At 55.7% G+C, this 18,600-nt stretch overlaps 1 protein-coding gene across 2 annotated transcripts in view; it reads right to left on the bottom strand.

Annotated features, from left to right (window-relative positions):
- Positions 1–18,600, bottom strand: part of EIPR1 (EARP complex and GARP complex interacting protein 1) — a 121,973-nt gene that overhangs the window by 31,569 nt on the left and 71,804 nt on the right. For both annotated transcript variants that reach the window (XM_043604639.1, XM_043604640.1), the window contains one exon: positions 3,839–3,995. In XM_043604639.1, coding sequence (XP_043460574.1) covers positions 3,839–3,995 — 157 coding nt within the window. The remainder of the gene's footprint in view (positions 1–3,838; positions 3,996–18,600) is intronic.

Here is an 18,600-nt window from a genome sequence, read left to right as displayed (position 1 = left end):
CCTGCCCCCTGCCAAGGCGTCTGCCCGGGGTCACAGGAGCATGAACACACACAGCAACGTCAGGCATGGTGACTGCTATTACACAGGATAAAACTGGGTGCAAGGACAGGAAGACGTGGGTGGGGGCAGAACAGTGATTATTTTAGACAGAATGGTTAAGAAGGCCCTCTCCGAAGAGGTCATACTGAACCAAGAAGCTGATGGCTCATTAATCAAGAACAGAAGCTACGAGGTAGTCCCTCTAAGCTCAACTTGGTCCCCACAGTGTGGATCTGAGAAAATCAGGAAGGGAAGGGATTGCTGCCTTATTTGTACTGTGTGTCCTAACAGACATGGGGGGTGGCGCGTTTCCAGAGATCCTGCCACTGAGCCACTGTGACAGCTGAAGCATTTCCTCCTTTTCAGCAATCTTCACTTGTGACTGAGAAGCGGGTGACTTTCCAGCAAACCTACGCAGCCTTAGGGCAGCGCCTTGTCTCCCTCCACGGTTGGGAGCTCGGGAGCACCTATTTCACTCTCGAACCAGACACACTGGTGAATCTCTAGTGGAGGGTCAGCCTGCAGGCACTGCCCACCCCCTGCGTGCTGGAGGGCCAAAGTGGGCATGTGGGGCCATCTACGCTGGGGCCCAGCTGCTCCACGGCAAACAGACATCGAGCGGCCCTGAGGACAGGAGCCGGTGCCAGAACATGTGAGGCACAGCAACGACCCGGGCAGGCTGGGAATTGCGTGGTTTTCCAGGATGCTCCTTTTCAGCCAGCAGCAGGGCCGACCCTCAGGACCTGGCTGGGAGCCCCTCTCCCAGAACTGCTCTCAGCCTCAATTTACAAACTAAAAAGCAAACAAACAAAATTAGCAGTTGCCTCGTGTTTAACTCCACACACAGCACCCTCCACATTCACACATGCACCACACTTAAATTTCCAAAAGGCAAATTCCCTGTCTGCTAAGACATCACTGAAGATAGTTTAAAAAAAAACAAAACAAACAAAAACAAACAAACAAACACGCGTAACAACCCCAAGGCCAGCGAGGATGCAAAGACTGGGTCCCCACATATCACTGGTGGGAACGTCAGATGAACAGCCACTTGAGAAGGCTGGGGCAGTTTGCACAAATCAAAACACTCAACCACCAGACGCCCCCAGGAACTGCACTCCAGGGCATTCAGTTGAGAGGGAGGAAAACCCACAGATGTGAGAACACCTGTACGTGCATGCTCACAGTAGCTGCATCCATGATGTCCAAAACCCAGGGGAGGCCCAGCTGTCCCTCAATAGGTGAGTGGTGGCCTCTGTCTCTCAACAGGTGAGAGTGGTCACACAAGCTGTGCCCCATCTTCCCTTAGACCCCTCTTTAGAATAAAGGGAAAGAGCCACCGATGGACACATGTGACAACCAGGATGAGCCTCCAGGGAATCACGGTGAGCGCACAAAGCCACTATCGAAGCTTCCAGAGTGGACGATCCCATTCACAGAACATTCTCAACGTGACGAGTCTATAGGACAGAGCACGGACTCCTGCCTGCCGGGGATTAAGGATGCGGCATGGCGAGGAGTGGGCTATGGCCACCAACAGGTAGCAGGAGCGATCCCGGTCCCGTATCCTGGCCCCGGGATGGCTGCACAAAGAGACACACGTGGCGAAATGGCAGAGGACTGAAGGTACACCCCAGCTCCCAACGGTGGCAGTGCACAGCAGGAAGGCAACGGCACCACTGGGGGAGATGGGCGACGGCGCACGGGATCCATCTGTGTTGTTCCTACAAGGCAGGTGGATCACAGCTACCTCAGGGGAAAAGTCAGCAAACACATAGTGATACAGCGGAGAACAAAAGGAATTCAAGAGACGCTGTGAACAAGGGCCGCAGATTCAGGAGAGCGGACTTCCAAGGTGGATTTAAGGAAGACAGTTCGTCTGCGTGTGTTTGAATGCCAACAATTATTTCCTAACAAGTTCCCCTTTCACAGGGGTGCGATCATAGGGGGTATGACCGCGAGGTGTGCTCACAGGGGGTGTGATAAGGGGTGTGTTCATACAGGGTGTGCTCACAAGATGTGCTCACAGGGGTGTGATAACGGGGTGTGATAATGGGCTGTGATGACAGAAACGTGATCATGGGTGTGACCCAGACTTAACATTTCCCTGACCTTCACCTCCCGGCAGCACACGCAGACTGGTGTGACCACTTTTGCCAGAACATTTTGGGGACGCAGACCAGCAGCCCCTCCCTCAACGCCCCTGAGCTCGGCCCATGTGTGCACTAGCCAAAGGCACGGACGCCCTCTGCACACACCAAATTCCCCGCAGTCGCTGCTGGCCTGCACCGCGTCTTACGTGCCCCGCCCCCGACACTCATGCACATGCCTACATGCACTCACACTCGCATGCACACGCGAGCCTGTGTCTGCAGCAACTGTAGCACTGAACGAAAAGTGAACTCCAGGCGCGCCCCCGCTGCCAGGCTCGCTCCGCACTCCGGTGACCCCTCGTGGGAGCCGCGGGGCTCCTGTGCGGCTCTGCTTCCTGCGGGGGGGAGGGGGGGGGTGCTCTGCCAGCTCCATACGGAGAACTGACTGTGGACGTGGAGTCGGCCTGGCACCCACGAGACCACACCTCCCGCACGGGAGCACAGAGGCCTCCAGACCCGCAGGGGGCGCCGACGGGCAGGTCTGCTCCCTGTTCCCCCCCGCTGATGCCGAGCGAGACTGGATCAGTCCCAGCTCCACGTGTCAGCTCCCACGTAAATCCCTCTTCAATCCCAGCAGTAAACATTAATTCCTCTTTCCCCGGGGGGCCCACGGGACACGGTTCACAATGATCTCAGCACATGCTGCGGCCTGCCCTGGGTCACCTACATGTGCACACCATGAGTCTCCCCCGAGAGATCACGCGTGTCTGCTTGGGGCCGGGTTCCCCCCCCCACCACCACCTGGCATCCCTGGGGCCCGGCAAGTGCATGCAGCAGGTGCTTAATAAAGATGCGTTGGATTAAATGTACTTAATCGGTAGATTGAACTAAAACAGCATTGGGTGTACAGAGGATACGGCTCTTTCTCACACGTGCACACGCGTGTGCACACACACAGAAGCGTTACTGTATTAAGGAAAACGGCAATCACCACTGTAACGGTAAACACCGGTGACAACGTCTCGCTCTCTCAGTCCCTTCTAGAAGGCATGGCCTTCTGCATTTGCGGAGGCTTCAGGATTTCACAGCACTCGGCGGAGGCTCCCCTGGGGAACTGGCGGGTGCGGCTGCGCCTCTATCACAACACGCGGGCAGCGACAGGCCAGGCAACCCAGATGAACCGGGCGCGTCTCCACCCCCGGGCCCCACACACGACACGCAGGGGAACGAAGGCAAGGGTAAAGGCGTGGCGGCTCGGGGGTGCAGCGAGGTGGGCACACGGCCTATCCTCATTCAGGCCACAAAAGAAGGAACTGTGAGCCTTCAACCTAAAGACACAATGAATTGATGCTTAGGACCGCTGAATAAGACCGTATTTAGAAGCGAAAGAGCGACAGAACGCTGAAGACCTCTGCGGCGCCCGCCTCCGCCACCCTCCCGGCAGGGGCCTGGCCACACTGGTCTCGACGAAAGGAGGCCTGCACACAGGCTCCTTCACGATGTTTGCGGTAGGGTTTCCGTGAACGTGTCCGCTCTGGAGAACAAGGACCAGGAAACGAGAGAGACAGACAGAAAGCCATTCACACCGTCTTTTCACAAGAGAGCAGAGTCCCGAGCGTGTGCCGCGGCCCCTACCACGGGAGTCTGCGGCCACACGCCGTCTACTGCAGGCTTGTCCCGGGCGTATGAGATAGGCGGAACCCTACCAGGCCACGCTGCCGTGGGCCGTGTCGTCAAGGTGACAGAGCAGCTCCAGGGTGTGCGCGGGGCTCGATGAGTCATCAGGGGACTCGTGGCTGCCGGGCTCCAATTCCTTCGGCATCCTCCACACGGCCGCACACGTCAGGACCTTGCTGTCTGAGGCTGAGGAATAAACAGAGGGTCATGTCAACAGAGCTTGGTTCGCGGCCGCGGCCCAGACGGCGCACCGCCATCCACACAGACGCCGAGGCAGAGCGCGCCTGCCCTCTCGAACATCTGAAGTGCAGGGAGCAAGCAGGGCGGGGGGCACACACCCAGAGTCAGCAAGCGGGACAGGCAGGCTCCCCGCCAGCAGCCGCCTAACCCCTGCCTCCCTGTTTTAAAACCACCACTCTGCTTCAGAAGAAAATTTGATTTTCCTCCAAATCGATTTCTTTCTGTGCTTCCTCAACGGTTCTTCACGACAGGGAGCAAAACGCGGGGGTGGGCGTGCGACAGACACCCCGTGAGGGCCGCTCGGGCGTAAGGCTGGTGGCAAACAGGTGCTCCTCACGGCTGTACGAGGGAATCCCACACCGGCACCGGACACCCTGAGAAGTCTCCGTCTGGAAACCGTGTCGCCAGTGCCGCCGGACCCCCGTGCGCGGAGGGGAGGGGACGGGCAGGTGGGAACCGCACACTGAAGCGCACCAGGCGTCGTGTCGGCTGTGCCCTGGCTCTCCGGGCAGCGTGCGGCCCGGTGCCCGCTGGCGCCGCGTGGACACAGCATCTCCCGCAGACAACGGTGGCTGCTCAGTCCCCACCACTCAGAGCCCCCGGGGATCTGTCGTGGAGCGCTCTGAAATGCCTCCCGGTGGATAAGGACACCAAGACAAGAAAGACCAGGGCCACCTGTTCCCAGGAACACGCCAGGCACCGGGTTCTGCCCCTCTGCATGATTGTTCAGTACGACAGGGAGACACAGAAGACCAAAACGAATCAGGTTTAACATTATGGGATAAAAATTAAATCATAAATCCCTAAATATAAATCCTTTCAAATATGTTTTCCGTTCAGTACCACACTGCATCTGTGCTAAACACGTTCCCTTTTAAAGGCCTTTTAGTACATGATGGTAAATCAAGGAACAGTTTCAACATTAAATCACCAGGCTGACATCGAGTGAGGACCATAAAAGAAACGCAGAACAAGAGAGAATACCGCGTGCACAAGGTTTCCCGCATGAAACACGAAGAAGAAAGGGCCTCGTGCCACACTGGAAAATGTCCCACTTAGCAGCCGCAACGGCCCTTCAATCCAAACACCAACTGATCAGCCAAACAACGCACCAGTGAACACAACAGGTGATGCCGGGCTTCAGGGGCAGTATTGCCATTATCGGCCACGATCAAAGGACAGGCGGAAGGATAGGGGTTTCCACCAGGGCCTTCTGACCCCAAGGTCGGGGCTCACGTCCCGTACAGCTTGCTGGGCCACACACCTAACGGTCACCTTCCCGTTTCACCTCTGACAATGCAGCGCACCATGGACTTTCTACACGAGAAACTCATTTTCTTGTGGAAGTTTCCAGCACACGGTCTGTCTGCAGAGCCTGAGAAGCGGCGATGGCATTCCTAAAATACGAGAATATCCAACTGGTGACTCTGAGGCAGAAAGAAGAAAGGAACGCCTGAGACATTCACCCCGTACACGCACAGATTATATCAGTCTTCCTAAATGACAGAAAAAAGAACTCTCTAATGTGAAGAGTGATGGAGCCACCCGCGTGAGAACTAACTGTAGCTTCTCTACAAGATGAGTGAAATGCACACAGCTCGTCTCTGACAGAGTCCCCACAGAACAGATTCCTTCTCTGAGGAACTCTGCTCAGGTGTCTTTCCCTGTAACTCCCTGCTCACCCAGCAAACACAGCGGTGCGGGAGAGATACCAAATGCTTTCCCCTTGAGAAGAGGAATTAGACAAGAAGGTTTTGTATTACCACTTTTAGTTAACAATCTACTAGAGGTCCTGCCTACTTCATACATCAAGGAAAAAATAAAGGTGTAAGACTGGGAAAAGAAGAAATGAAAACACCACTACTTGCTAATGATAACGGGTGTAGAAGACCTGACAGTCTACACACACTATACTCTTAGAAACAAAGCAGGGAATTTAGCAAAACTGTTGAACACCAAGGTGATATATAAAATTTAACTGGATACCTACAGATAACAACAACACTTCAGGAAATTTTTTAAAAATATTAACAATCACATTAAAAAATCAAATATCCAATAAAATCTCAAACTACAGACGTGTAAGACCTCCTGTATGCAGCAAAATTAAAACCACTGCTGGGAGAAAGTACAGGCCTATCCAAGGAGGGTATACCATGTTCATAGACTAGAAGCTTCACTATTGTAAGGCACCCGTGAACCTTAATTAAAGTTCCAAAAGGCTTTCTGGAGAGAAGCTGACAACCTGCTTCTGTACTTCTAAAATTAAATGGAAATGTGAGCTGTCCACACGGCCAAAACAGCCGGGCACAGGAACAAATGTAGCTGGCTTACAAATCCAGGATTAACTTGGTATCGGTACACAGATACATAGACCAAAGAAAGAAAATGCAATCTAGGAACAGACCTCATCAAGAATGGTCACCTGACTTATAACAAAAATACCACTGCACTGGAATGGACAAAGCATGGTATTTGCAGTAAAAGATGATGGATCAATCGTATATTCACATGAAAAATGAAGTATTATCCTATCTCACAACATACACAAAAACTAATTCCACACAGACTGAAGATAAAAATGTGAAAGACAAAATAATACAAATCCTTTCTACAACACATAGTAGAATATCTTCACAATCTTGGGATAAGCAAAGATGTCTTAAGTAGGGCAGAATAAAACACAAATCATAACAGAAAACACTGATAATATAGACCACATTAAAATTAAAAGCTTCTATCTAACAACAGACATTGAACTTCACAAAACTTAAAACTTCTGCTCTTGGAAGGATATCATGAAAAATACGAAGACTGGAAGAAAATATTCCTAATATATTTATCTGACAGAGGGCTTGTATCCATAATAAAGAACTCTTACAATTTAATGAAAGAAACAACCCAAATTTTAAAAATGGCAGAACACTGAGTCAACACTTCAAGAAAAAACCTGAATGGGGGGGTGCCTGGGCAGTTCAGTCAGTTAAGTGTATGACTCTTGATTTCAGCTCAGGTCATGAGCCCACGCGTAGTGAGACTGAGCCCTGCATCAGACTCTATGCTGACAGCCTAGTGTCTGCTTAGGATTCTTTCTCTCTCCCTCTCTCTCTCTTCCCACCCCCCTCTCTTTTTCAATAAGTAAGTAAGTTAAAAAAAAAAAAAAAGGAAACATGAATGATCAACAATCACCAGAAAGGATGCTCAACATCAATGGTAACTAGAAAAATGCAAAATAAAACCAAACGAGATGTACTACACGCCCGCGAGAATGGCTAAAATTTCATTTTAAAAAGATGAACAAAACCAAGCACTGGAAAAGATGTGGAACAAATGGGTCTTCTGCAGACATTTGGGGCTGGAGATAGTGTAACAAGGTTCAGACGTTTGAGGCTGGACAAACCTTAACACGGTGCAGACCTTTGGGGCTGGAGATACCATAACACGGTGCAGACATTCTGGGAAACCCCTTGGCAGCTGAGCATTCACTTACCAAATAACCCAACAATTCCACTCTTAGGAGAGGCTGTCACAGAGTGTGACTGGTTGATAACAAGCTTTGCGACCACTCCCGATTCCGGCAGCTAAACCTGGCCCCACAGCAACCGCGGCCTGGGGATGGCGTGTGACTGCCAGAAGTCGGGGGTAGCAATTATCATAATGACCAACAAGGCAGCGTGCCAGCTGGGGAAGGCCAACTGGCCGAGAGCTGTGGCGACAGATAACAAGAGACGGTATTCCTAGGAGCAAAACAGATGGTCGCTCAACAGAGCCCTGCCTGCCTAGTACATGCGTTCATACACACATACGAATTCAAAAGAAAACAAGAACGGATAAGCAGGAGGCTGAGGGAAGTCACCCCGCTAAAAGTCACAATCCCTTACCCGGCACTGATCTGAGCCAGTTTCAGACCTAAAACCCACTGACAGAAAATATGGCCAGATCTCCAGGAATTCGGAAGCCACAATGATGGGGCAAGTACGGACGGTGACCATTACCCCAGCGTGCACCCAAGACCTACCGCGACTTACATGGTGGTCGTACACTGAGCAAAGGGCAATGCTCAGTGGTTCAAGACCTGCTGAACACAAGGTCCGAGACCCCAAGTGTCATGTCCCCTGTTAGAGTGGGGACATTGGAGGGCCATGTAACAAAAAAGTCCCAGACAACGCCTGGTCACAGCAGATCTCCTGGCTCTACAGACCCACCCAGTGTTCGTTCCCATGGTCCATGAATGCACAGCAGGACCGACGCTGATGCCCCCACCCCATCACAGGTGGCGGACACACGTGCCTACATTAGCGATCAAGGGCATGGAAGGGCCTTGCCGAATCCACCATCTGGCCTCCGCACAAAGTCAGCGGGTCCTGGAGGCAGACCGTGGGCTCCTCTAAGCTCAACAGAGCTGGCGTCCCGCTCATAGCTGCGGCGCCAGACACGGTTCCCCGTCAAGAGGACCGCCACCAGCCTCAGGTACGTGACACATGGACGCTGACCTCCACGCGCCTTCTTTCCTATCCCAGTGAAGGCGGAGGACCCGACACCGTCCGCATTTCCACGAGGAGGAAACCACACGTGGCTCTGCCGCAAGGCTGCGTCAGTGCTCCTGCTTGCTGCCAGATACGCTCCGAAGACGTGTGGACGCCCTGCGGAACGTGCACTGACGGCCCCACGCAGCGTGCAGCAGACCCCGGCCAGCAGGGGGAGGTACCCCATGGAGACTCGGGCCCCGGCGCCGGGCGGGGTCTGAGGCCCAGTAGCCCGGAGAAGCTGCAGGCTACGTGCCCAGAGGAGGAGGCACAGCGCCTGAGGACCTCTTCATCCCGCAGCGGACACGCTGCACCCACAACATCGGGGCAGCCCAGATGCCTGGCGACTGGAGGAGGCTGCCGCCTGCACGGGAGCCGGCGCCACGGGCTCCGAGGCCAGGTCAGGCTGCAGACACGTGGTCTGCTGGCCCCGCTGTGTGAAAGGGGTCAGGGGTAGAAATGGGACCACGAGGGCTTCGTGGGGAGAATCTCAGGGTTCCGAAGAATCACCTGCACTTTTAAAAACTGCTCGGGCCACGCCTCTGGGACCTGATGGGTGGACCAAGCATCACTCATTTGAGAGCCCCATCACGCCCACCAGGGCACAGTCAGGCAAGCCCCCGAGGCACAGGACAACTGCATAGACCATATACTCCTACGTGGTACTATGTCCCCAACACGGGACTGGAAACCGGATACTTCTACGTGGTTCTGTGTCCCCGACGCGGGAGCCCACAGCCCTGGCAACATGGAAGGACAGCAGGGCTGAGCCCACTTACTCTTCCCCCAGGACCCACAGGCCTAACTCTGGGCTCTGCAGGGTTGAAGGTCCTAGTTCCCCTGGGCATGGTGCTCTTCTCAGAGACAGAGCAGAGATCCCCTCAAACCACAAGCGACAATGGTCAACAAGCCACTGAAAGGACGTGGGTGTTTGTCAGGCCACAACAACCTGCCTGTAACACCATCTAGCCACCAGGCCCAACCACCTCCGCGCCTCCGTCCGGGAATGAGGACAGAGTCAGATACAGACCCCGTGGACAATGACGCAAAACAGTCAGACGGTTAACTGATACGAGGGTGAGATCTGCAAGTGCCTTGAGAGACGTCGAGGTAGAGAGCTGAGGAAAGAGAGATGCCTTCCCAGTGGGGAGGACGACGAACCCCAGTCACGAGGGAGACTGGGGCGCGTGGAAGCGGACCTGAGGCATTCTGCGAGCAGGACTGGGGCCCGGTGGCTTTGCAGGACGGAGAAAGGCCAACAGTTCACTTTGGGGTAGGGTCACACGAATGAAAGCCACAAGAACTGAGGCTTGAGGCCCTGGCAGGACAGACCAGAAAGGGGCCTGAAGACCAGCGGAGGCGTGGGGAGCGTCTGCTCCAGACAACGGGGTGGAGGCCGGCTGCCGGGAACGAGGACACGAGTGCCGGCAGGGAGGGTATGCGTTCCATCGGTGCAAACACAACGGGCCGAGCGCCTGCCGTGCTTTAGAAGAAGGATCTGGCGTCAGCGTGTAAGACGGGCTGAATCCGAAAACAGGTTGGTGGCCGGGACACTAGTGTGGAGCATCCAACACGGGCAAGAAGGGATAATGGCCACAAGGCCACCAGGGAGACAGCTGGGGACGACGACCCGTCACTGCCATTCTAGAAGCCCTGGATGCAGACCCATCGTGCGGCCCCCACATCTGCTGGGAAGGACAAGCCTCCAGCACCGACTGCCACGGCCCATCCACACAGCACGAGGACACCGTGGGACACTCTAACCTTCTTCAATTTGCTCTGCGCACGTGGCTTGGGCCAACAGTGAGCAAAGTCTCTCCAGGGCGGACAAACGAGGGGCTGCTACGCACCACGGGGGCATGCCACAGGGCGCCGAGGCCACGGGGGCGGGGGGGCAGGGGGGGGGGCTCCCTCCAGGCAGGACGCGCCTGGACAAAGAACCAGGACAGTGATGGAAACGCCCACCCTGGTGGTGACACACAAGTCCATGTGAGACAGAAAACTACACTGGGCGCTGAGAGCCATAGGTGTTTCTAAAAATCGGTGAATAAAGGTAAATGGTTTAAGGATATTTTCTAGCATCTGGAAAACTTATTTGGATTTTCTGAACGATTATAAAATTTCCTTGCCAGAATTTTTATTTTTATTTTTTTTTAGAGAGAAACCGAGAGTGAGAGCGGGGTGGGAGTGGGGGTGGGGGGTCCAGAGAGAGACAGAGAGAATCCCAAGCAGGCTCTACGCTCAGTGCAGAGTCGGACACAGGGCTTGATCCCAAGCCCCCGTGATCATGACCTGAGCCAAAATCAAGAGTCGGACGCTCAACAGACTGAGCCACCAAGGCGCCCCTTCTTGGCAGAATTTATTAGGAAAACGTGATGGGTACAAGGCGAGTCCAAACTCGCTTCCTGAGAAATGTAACCTCTAAAAATCATCCTGGGAAAGACCAGAAAGTGACCCGGGGCACCTGCCAACAGCACCCACCCCGGAAATGAAAGAGGCGGCAAAAATTGCTGAAAAGAGTGCGCTTTAGGTCCAAGGAATGCGGCAGGCATTATCAGAAACTCTCCAAATCCTCAGGAGCAGATGAAATTGAAGGTAAACACTGCTGAATAAGAAACGCCGAAGCACACCCATCGAGACATGCAAATTGGTTCTGAAACTCTGAGGATTTCCATATCTGTATGAATCTCAACAGAGCATTCAACGCAAATCCAGCAGCTATCAAAGAAACTAAGGTGCTTTTAAGAAGGAAAACCTGATCTTTAGAAGGAAAATGCTGTAATAACCAGTGAGGCATTCTGCTTTTATCTCTGTTTTTAGGCCCATCCTGAAGCTAGGTCCTGTAAAGTACCTGCCTGTGCTGAATCACTATCGTGACGACTAGAGCCCCCGGAGGGCAAGGCCTGAGTGGCAGCAAGAAACCAAGCCTGTGGCAGAAACCACAGCGCTGCCCACTGCAGAGTCGGAGACCACGGCCACGTTGAGCGAGGAGGGAGCTCCCGCAGCACGCAGGACGAACGCTGCCCCTTCTTTCTGTGAAGGAGGAAACTGAGGCTGGGTAAAGTTAACTGGCTTCATTCGCGCCAGAGTCAGACAAGAAACCAAGGGTCCTGAGTCTCGAGCGGCCCAGTGCTTCGAAAGAGAAGACACCAAGTCGGGTCTGTAAGGCCAGTGTGACACCACTGTCTGTGTCTTACATGGAGCACGCGAGCTGAAGGCACTTAATGAGATAAAAAGATAATCGGGGCCAATGAATGGAAGAGGCGTGCTTGAGGCTGTGCAGACGGTGCCCGTGGAGCGTGCTGTCGCTGTGAGGGATTACCGAGTCCAGGCTTAGAGGAATTCAAAGGAGATTAGAGCCTTTGTAAGCCTGAATAGCGGCTCCAGTCAGCTCAGCTAAAGGGCTGGCGGTGCCCTGGCTGGGGACATAATCTGATCCCCAGCCCGAGGGGAGGAGGCTGCGGTGGGGAGCGGGACGCGGGACGCAGTGGGCGCGTTCGGAATCCGAGGGCTATTTTTAGAGCTCAGCCATCTCTGAGTCTGGCGCAGGCTGAGCAGGACAAATGAAGAAGAATCCAGCTGTACTAAGCAGTCACCCGGGACAGGCAGGGCCTCCAGGGCTGGGCCTAAAAACGCCTTTCTGCACGGGCTGTTCCGTGCATTAGGGCACGCCATGGATAAATCCTGGAGGCCGGCATGCCGGAGGCAGACTGACGGCAGTGAGCAGGGCCCAGCCTGTCACCTCCTCTCCCAGCACTGGTGTGGGGGGTCCCACACACCAAGCAGCTCTGAGGGTGGTCAGGGCAGCAAGGGCTCCCCGACTGTAAGAACGAGGGTGGATGGGGGCAGGGACCAGCCGTGATCTCCAGACAAGGCAGGCACAGGAACCGAGGGCCAATCGGAGCCTATTAGGCCAGGTGAGGGGAGAAGAGACCTTGCCAGACACTCAGGTACCCCCGATCCATGTAACCAACACGACGCAGCCCCGAGCAGAAACCTGACTTGAGCCACCAGTGAAGAGTCCCCACCTCTCACTCGGCTCTTGACCCAGAACAGTTCGCACACCTGCCCTTAGGGGGACCCGGGCCCCCTGGAGGAAGGACTCTATCACACTGCTGCAGAATAGACAAAGTTTCCTCCAAGCCTTCCCTAGAAAGAGCCAACCTCAGAGGTCCACGATGCTGGCACCATGGGAAGGGCAAGGAAGGGTCCAGACCTGTGAGAATGCACAGTGAGCCCAGGGGTACCACCTGGCCAACAGCCAGACCTAGGGACTCGTGGCCCCCGTCCACCTCGAAGAGGGCCGGCCAACCAACCTGCAGCGATCGCCAGATTCCCGAACGTATCAAGGGAAGGGGCAGGCTGGGCAGAGACAGCAGACCCAGGGATGACGGGAAAGACCTTCCCTATCAGGATAGTCACCAAAGGCAGCACCACTGGCCACACCAGTGGGAATGGACAGCTCCGCTCACCATCAAAGCCCTGGAAGGTGCTGGCACGCTGGTCTCTACCAGGTGCCACCAAGGCCCCGACTGGGCCTGTGCAGCGGGAGAAGTTCTCGGAGAGCGACAGCGGGTTATGACAGAGGCTTCGTGAGGCAGCTGCCTCTGCTGTGCTGGTGCCACAGGGGCAACACGGAGCAGCCCCCGGCTTCAGAGACACAGGTACGGATCGAGCACTCTCGCCCAAAGCCAGGCGCCGTCACCCGCCGGGGCAGCGGCCCCCACCCAGGCCAGCCCCCATCAGGGCTCTCGGCTCCCCACCTGGACCTCGCCCCGGCTCCCTGCCCGTTTCTGTACAGCTCGCCCGCTAAGGATGGTCTGCACTTTAACGGACACAGAAAAGGAAAGGAAAGCATACGAGAGAGGGGCTGCACGGCCCACAGAGCCTGAGATGCTTACGCCCTGGCCCCGCACCAAGAACCCTCGCTGACCTTCCTGCTCGGTGCACAGACCAGCTCCCGGCTCCATGTGCGCCTTCACTCCCTGCGCAGAGATAAACCAGGGCCTCCACTGCAATGGGGTCCCGTGAGCGGTGTGGTGTGAGGGTGTCCAAAGAGCGCGACCCCCGAACGGGCCCCGGACCCTCGTCTGTCTATGACCCTGCTGCCTCAGCCTGGCAACAGCCTTCCTACGGCCCTCCTGACTCAGAACCTCGGGGTAGGAGGCCGCACGCCCAGGCTGGCGTGCCGGTTCCTTCCGCAGGCCCCTCCACACCTGCCCACGGCCCTGAGGGCTCTCCCTCCACGCCCTGCCGTGGCTGCTGTGACCACCTGACCCCACGGGTGGCCTACTCCTGCCCAGTGCTGCTCGCCAGCTCGCGCTGGCCAGGGCTGCAGGCTGGCCAAGCCTCTCCCACCACAGTCCGCCCCTCCTCCCCTCCCCCCCTGCCATCCAGCCGGCTGCAGCCCTCCTCCCCCACGGTCCAGAGGGCCGCACCCCTCCTCCCCTGCCATCCAGTGGCCTGAGCCATGCCCTCTCCAGCACGGTCTGCAACCCTCCACATCCCCCTCCTTGGGTGCCCTGAACCCTCGAGTACCGTCCTATGAGGTATCAGTTACTCTTCTATCGTAGTTAGTAATTCCTTGTTCCAAATACCCTGCTTGCCCTGCTGGCTGGTTTCCACCTCGGGACCCAGATGGCAAACACCGCGTCTCAGGGAGAGTGAAAGGCAGGTGCACAGTGAGGAGAAAGCCTGTGGGGTTCCAGTGCCACCGCCTAAGTGCCATTCCGAAGGGTCCAGCCATCTGGACCGTGCTGGGGCATCTTTGAAACGAGGAGACCCAACTTTTGGTGGCCTTTTTGAATCTGGGGAGCAATGACATATTGACCACGGGACCCTAACCCGGCAACCCGGCAGGCCGACGCCTGAGTGGAGCTTGAACCGAGAGAGGCCCAGGCACAAGCACCCGCCGGTGCTCCCAGCGTCCACGCCAAACACGACCACCGTGGGAGCCCCTGGCAAGCCGCAGGGCAGACCTCGGGCCCCGCTGCCCTGCAGTGCCCACTTACACACGTAATCACCCTGCTGTCAGGAACCAGCTCCAGGGGGCGGGAGGGGACTGCTTGGTCGTGGGAGGCAAAAACCGTGAGTCCCACACACGACAGAACGGGTGTCACGTGACCCGCCTCACCATGAGGAGAGGCAGACGCATCCGACGGCCAGCGGGAACTCTGTTCATTCCAGACAAAATCCAGTCCGGGCGGGCCCCGAAAGCACAGCGGGTTCCTAATCTGGTGGCTGCACGGCCTCTGCTCCCCAGGGAGGAGCTCCCGGTGCCAGGGGGAAGCGGCCTACACAGCAGTGGCGAAAAGCAGCGAAAGAACAGAACAGAAGCAAAGCAAGGCAGGCGTGCAGGCAGACGGCTGAGAACAAGCACGGAGAGTCCACCCGCCCAACCCGGACGCTCGCCGTGGCCTCTCAACTACAGAGAGGCTCCCAAGACCTAGGGTGTGGACGGCGGCCCTCCCCCCAGAGCCCAGCCTGCGGAGCATGTGCCGGCAGGCTCCCGGGTTCCTGTAACATCACCGAGTGGCTTGGCCCCTCTACGGCGGGGTGCAAGCCGCTTCCTGTAGCGTAAGATCCGGGTCCCACCAGCATCCCCCCCTTTCTGCCTGAAGTCCCCATCCACTGTATGAAATGCCCTCCTTCTGGAACACCAGGTGTGGTGGGACACCAGGGGTGGGGGGTGGCTCAGTCAGTTGAGCATCCAACTCTTGATTTCAGCTCAGGTCACGATCCCAGGGTCATGACTCCCATCCATGCTCACACACCGGCACTCTCTCAGTAAAATAAAACAAAACAAAACAAAACACCTGGTGTGGTTTCTTGACCCTGAAGGATAAATTCACCCTGATGTCTAAAAGGACAGTGGTGTCATTCAAGGGTGAGTAACCTAGAAAAAACACAGTTTCAGTTGTGTTGCTCTGGAAAAGTTTAGGAGATACCCAGGTAACATGGCCACGAGACAGTTTGATATTTATGTGAGAAGCCCAGGAAGGAAGTAAAGAGTTTATTGTTCTCTCCCACTATGGTTATTAACATTTCCTTTCGTTTATCAACTTAAGAGATTCAGGAACTTGATTCTAGCAATACAGCTAATTATACATCCCGAAAAAACTTACACTTCTGTAAAATATTTAACTGTATTTTTAAATGCACAGTCGTGCTTTCAGAAAGTACAATACATACATATATATACACACATACATGATGATCAGGAGCAAAGACTAAAGCTGTTGTTGGAACCAGAAAGGTCAGCTCAGGCTGCCCTTTCAATCCCTGTCTCCACCAGGAATCTACGGACGACACGTCGAACAGGAAATAGCCAGGAGGCCCACACAGGTATTGGGATTGGGACCCTGGCAAAAGTCTAGGTTCCCGAAGGGCCACTTTCTCTTTAAAAGCATGCGCTGGCACAGAGACACGTCTGTAACGCGTGTTTATCTCGGCTACAGCCCCGAGCAGACGGCAGTCCACCTGGCATTCTGCACCCCGCCCTGGCCCTCATGGAAGTCACACCGCTGGTGTCCTGGACTGGGAAGTCCTAGGTCAGGAATTTAACCAGAAGTCCTGGCCGTTGGCAGCCGCAGGCGGTCTCCAGAGGATGCAAACTCTAGAAGAATGTGCCCACGGGCCGGCCCCTCGGGACTCCCACAGAACTAGGACAGCCCAACAGGGGCGAGCAGTAAAACAGGATAAAATTCACACCAGCGGTACTGCCTCTGAGTGGGAGCTTGCCGGAAGGAGGAACCCCAGAGTGAGAATTCCAATGACTTCAGGCACTGGAATCTTTAAAGTACTCACCAAAAAATAAGAGCTGGAATCAAAAACGTGATCAAGCAAAAAACACCACCAAAACTGACCCGGAAAACTTTTAAAAGAACTAAGTGAGATGCCTGGAAACAACATCCGGTTGGCAGATCAGAAACCCCCAGGAAAATCACCCACTGGGAACGAGGACGTAAAGGAAGTGGCAGGGTGGGGCGCGGAGGGACGCAGGGGTAGAGATGTCGGGGGACAAAGCACGGGCCCCACGGCCTGGGGGTGCAGAGGGAAACACAGTGTGGGAACGGCCGGGGGGCGGGGCTCCACAAAGTACACACGGATTCTGTAGTCGGACGGCTCCACGGTGTCTGACATCTTTCTTCAATGTCCTGAAACGAAAAGTGGATAATATTGCGGAGGGCATTTTACAGGCATAATTCACCTAAGAAGGACGATACAGAAGAAGACCGGGCTCAGTGACAATGCCCTGGCCCAAAGTCGGAGACGGACAGCATCAAAATAAGAAGCGAGGGGCGGCCTGAGGAGGCAGCAAACACAGTGCACTCACGTGGCAATCTCCGAAGTGCTTCCCAAACAAACGCTGACTTGTCTGCCCGCCTAACATCCTTACAAAGCGGGGACACCCCCTCACACACCCAGTTTTAAGGGTTCCTTTCTTTTTGTGTAAGGGCCTCCCGGGTGCTCAGAGCAGACAGAGAGGTGTGCACAGGGTCACTCGGACGGGCTTTGCCACCAGACAGGCCCTGACCTGTGTCCCCACCCACCTTGTACTTGCCGCGCAACCCTGGAGAAGTCATCTGCCTTCTCGACGCCGACACCCGCTCTATAACCCGCAGACTGTCAAAAGGATGAAAGTCACCTAAAGAGACAATGTGTTTACGGTGTCAGCTTGGGCACGAGCGTCTCCTTTCCCTTGCCGGGTGTGAAACAAGTGCCCGACGCTCCTGGACAACAGGCCCCCCGGCGAGGCATGAAGCACAGACACGTCCCCTCGTCCCAGAGGGCGGCCGGCGCCTGCCCTCCCAGGAGCTCCTGGGCTGTCCTCCGGAATGATTCCTGAGAATCCCAGGGACACACGCGGCTGGTGAAGGACACCCCCAGCCCCACCGCTGTGCCCCTGGGCCCGGCACACATACATCCCTAGACCGATGGCCCCACTCTGCCCACGGACGCCAGGGTCACTGCTGAGAATGTTCCGCAAGGGACCGCTTCTTTCACACGCTGCCAGGAACACACTCCACTCCCGTCAGCCCCCCGCGAGGCTGCCCACGGCACTGTCCCCTCCAACACAGCCCTGCCCCCCAGGACACTGAGCATCGGCACCCTGGCAGGAGACAACATCAGGAGACAGACGGCCGGGCCTGGACCACCCTCTCCATCCTGACCGCCGGGTCTGCGGCTGGGCCCAGGCTGCTCCACCAGAGGCTCCTCTCGAGGCTGCCTCCCTGAGGGGCCCTGGGCTCTCTCCCCGGCCTGAGTCACCTTCTGACCAACAGAGACTCCGCTCGTCTCTAGAACCCAACTACATGGTGACCGGGCTCTTTCTGGCAACCGAGCACTCAGAAGCCATGGCTGTGTGCCTGTGACAGAGCCCTGAGAGATGCCAGGACAGGGTGCCTGCCCACCGCCCAGCCTCCCCGCCCACCGCCCAGCCTCCCTGCCCACCGTGCGGACCGCCCAGCCTCACTGCCCACCATGCGGGCCACCCAGCCTCACTGCCTGCCAAACGGCCTCACCACCCGCCATGAGGTACGCCCAGCCTCACTGCCCGCTGGACGGCCTCACCGCCCGCCACTTGGAGCACGGGAACCCACAGCACTTTCCGCTGATACATGCGTTAACTTGCACTCCGTATGCAGCCACACATTTTTCGGATCTACAAAAAGGAAACAGTGACACTTGCTTGGCATCCCAGTGTTTGCTTTCTGGACAGGGACCATCCACATTCTCATTAAAACTGAGAACACGGTGATTCATCAGCATTAGCTAGAGCAAGAGTGGCATGAATCACTTTCGGCGATGGGATTTTAAAATCACCGTTATAAACTACTTTGGCACCCACTCGTGTCAGAAACTAATTAATACCCCCAAAACCTTCATACCTTCGCTTTTCGAAAAGCTGATGATTTGCTGATCGATGTGTTTAGGGTCTGCCATGTGCCCCGGGCTGAAATAGCAAACGCTTTCTCTAACAACACAATGTCTACATGGACACACGTTCTTCAGGAAGCACCGGG

This window comes from Prionailurus bengalensis, chromosome A3 (assembly GCF_016509475.1).
Source record: "Prionailurus bengalensis isolate Pbe53 chromosome A3, Fcat_Pben_1.1_paternal_pri, whole genome shotgun sequence".
NCBI classification, from domain to species: Eukaryota; Metazoa; Chordata; class Mammalia; order Carnivora; family Felidae; genus Prionailurus; species Prionailurus bengalensis.
This window is presented reverse-complemented; position numbering and strand designations above follow the sequence as displayed.